This window comes from Colobus angolensis, unplaced genomic scaffold (assembly GCF_000951035.1).
Source record: "Colobus angolensis palliatus isolate OR3802 unplaced genomic scaffold, Cang.pa_1.0 Scaffold92, whole genome shotgun sequence".
In the NCBI taxonomy this organism is placed as follows: domain Eukaryota; kingdom Metazoa; phylum Chordata; class Mammalia; order Primates; family Cercopithecidae; genus Colobus; species Colobus angolensis.
In genome coordinates, this window is record NW_012123154.1 from 2,544,226 (window position 1) to 2,546,770 (window position 2,545).

Here is a 2,545-nt window from a genome sequence, read left to right on the forward strand (position 1 = left end):
GCTTGAGCCCAGGAGTTTGAGGCTACAGTGAGCCATGATCACACCACTGCCCTCCAGCCAGGACAACAGAGCAAGGCTCTGTCTAAAATCAACCAGATAAAAAGCATACCCGTGAATCTATTTTACTAGAAGAAATGCAAAAAATGACTGAACAGATTTTACTGAATAGCGGTGAGATAAGGAACCTGTGCCATTTCTGTTCCACTGGCCCAGAGTGGGGCCACCTTCACTCAATTTCTGACACTATCTTGCTTTGCCACCGTCCCTTCCCTACACTGACTCTCACAAACCCTATTTCAAAGTGTCCCCTTTGCAGAATGACTGTCCTGATAGGTAGTGAGCTTCCTGTTCCTGGAGATACACAAGCGGAGGCTCACAAGATTTCCTGCACTGGATGGAAGCCAGAACGTGATTAACTCTAAAATGCTTTTTTTGAGATTTTGGATTTTCAGCTCCCATCTGTTTAATGGATCAAACTTCACACTCACTTCCCCTTTTCAAGGATCCCACGCTGCCACCATTTGAAGGAGATGATTTAAGGAGGCTGGCCCAGGAGATCACCAAGGCCCGAAGCTTCCTCTGGCAGGCCCAGTCCTTCAGGTATGCCCTTCGTGCAGCCTTTCCCGCCTACCATTTGGCTACCACCCATGGAGACCCCGGACCCCATCCAGAAGGGCCGCACCCATCATGGTACCCTTGCTCCAAGGGTTCCTGCCCTGCTTCTCCCAGTCAGCCCAGAAATCTGGGCACCAGGGAGACCATCTTTCTTCATCTCGTGCCCACCAGATCCCAACTCCTGAAGAAAAATGATGCAGAACCAAAGGTCACTCTTTCCTAGAGAAGTGTTCTCAGGTAAGGGGAGGGGCTAGACCCCACACTGCCTGAGTGTGCACTAAGCACCAAGTGGCATGCTCTATTTTATGGTCAATAATAACTTTGGTTAAAAAATAATGATTCCTCTAAACAGAAATGTCATCCTGCAAAGGACCACTCACTGACCAAATCTCGGCCCAGAAGGCAGGATGGGGTGGAATGCTGTGACCCGCAGGGAACACGATTCCTGGTACCAGGACTCCCTGGAAGCTGAGGAAGGAAAGGCTCTGTCTTTTGTGTGAGGGTCCATTCCTGGGTCTAATCTAACTCTCAAAACCTGTCCCACAGCACACCCTACTCTCCAGCCACTAGACTGTCCCTCTCTGGGAAGCCCTAAACCAACCCCCTGCCTGAACGGTGCTTCTTGCCTCCTCTGCCCAGAGACTCCTGCTCACCCATCAAGGCACAGCTCAAATGACATCAGCTCCCTGGGACCCACCTAGAGCCAGGGGCCTCCAGTCTTTCTCTGGCAGCATCCTGACCATGCAGAACTCTCGCACTCAGCACTCCATGTCACGCCACCTTGCTCGCTGATCTAGCTCTTCTCCTTGACCGTGAGCTCCCTTGGGATAAGACCGCTGTCCCAGGGTCTGCAGGTCCCCAGAAGCTGCCACATGGGAGACACATGGTGAACAGTGAGCAGGCGGCTGAGCTGTGGGAGCCTAGCTCTGGAAAGCAGCAGATGGGGTGGTCTCCAGCCTGGTCCATAACAGGCTAATGCAGAGTCACAGTCAGCCCATCCTGGAGGAAGAAGAAACAAGTGAGCCTCACCACCACCCTCCATCCCTGCCCAACCAAACTAAAGTGAAGGCTGCACATCCGGGGTCATTTTCCAAAATTAAAAACAATTACTTTTATTCTACTAATAGGATCAACATGACTTTAACTGTTTGAAATGATCATTGGCGTGTGTGTGTGCTTGTAAGTTTTTAGTGACAAACTTTATTAAAAGACTCATACCATACTATATAAAGGATTTCAATAAGAAAAAGATAAAATTCCAATTTTTTTTTTTTGAAACAGAGTCTCGCTCTGTTGCCCAGGCTGGAGTGCAGTAGCACAATCTCAGCTCACTGCAACCTCCGCCTCCCAGGTTCAAGTGATTCTCCTGCCTCAGCCTCCCAAGTAGAGTAGCTGGAATTATAAGCGCCTGCCACCACGCCCAGCTATTTTTCTTTTTATTTTTAGTGGAGATGGGGTTTCACCATGTTGGCCTGGCTGGTCTCAAATTCCTGACCTCAGGTGATCCACCCACCTTGGCCTCCCAAAGTGCTGGGATTACAGACATGAGCCACCATGCCTAGCCCATCCCAATTTTTTTTTTCTTTTTTTAGATAGAGTCTCACTCTTTTTGCCCAGGCTACAGTGCAGTGGCACAATCTCGGCTCACTGCAACCTCCGCCTCCCAGGTTCAAGTGATTCTCCTGCCTCAGCCTCCTGAGCAGCTGGAACTACAGGGGCCTGCCACCACGCCCGGCTAATTTTTGTATTTTTAGTAGAGACAGGGTTTCACTATGTTGGCCAGGCTGGTCTTGAACTCCTGATCTCAAGGGATCTGCCCGCCTTGGCCTCCCAAAGTGCTGGGATTACAGGCGTGAGTCACCACACCTGGCCCATCCAATTTTTAAAATGGACAATAGGTACATGAAAAGGTGCTCAACAGCCTTACCTG

General features: G+C 50.0%; 1 protein-coding gene across 1 annotated transcript in view; it reads left to right on the forward strand.

Annotated features, from left to right (window-relative positions):
* The window catches only part of VWA3A (von Willebrand factor A domain containing 3A), a 62,830-nt gene extending 61,605 nt beyond the window's left edge, over positions 1 to 1,225 (forward strand). The window contains exons 32-34 of the mRNA XM_011931907.1: positions 503 to 600; positions 787 to 852; positions 968 to 1,225. Coding sequence (XP_011787297.1) covers positions 503 to 600; positions 787 to 838 — 150 coding nt within the window. The 3' untranslated portion in view covers positions 839 to 852; positions 968 to 1,225. The remainder of the gene's footprint in view (positions 1 to 502; positions 601 to 786; positions 853 to 967) is intronic.
* Positions 1,226 to 2,545: the final 1,320 nt, after the last annotated feature.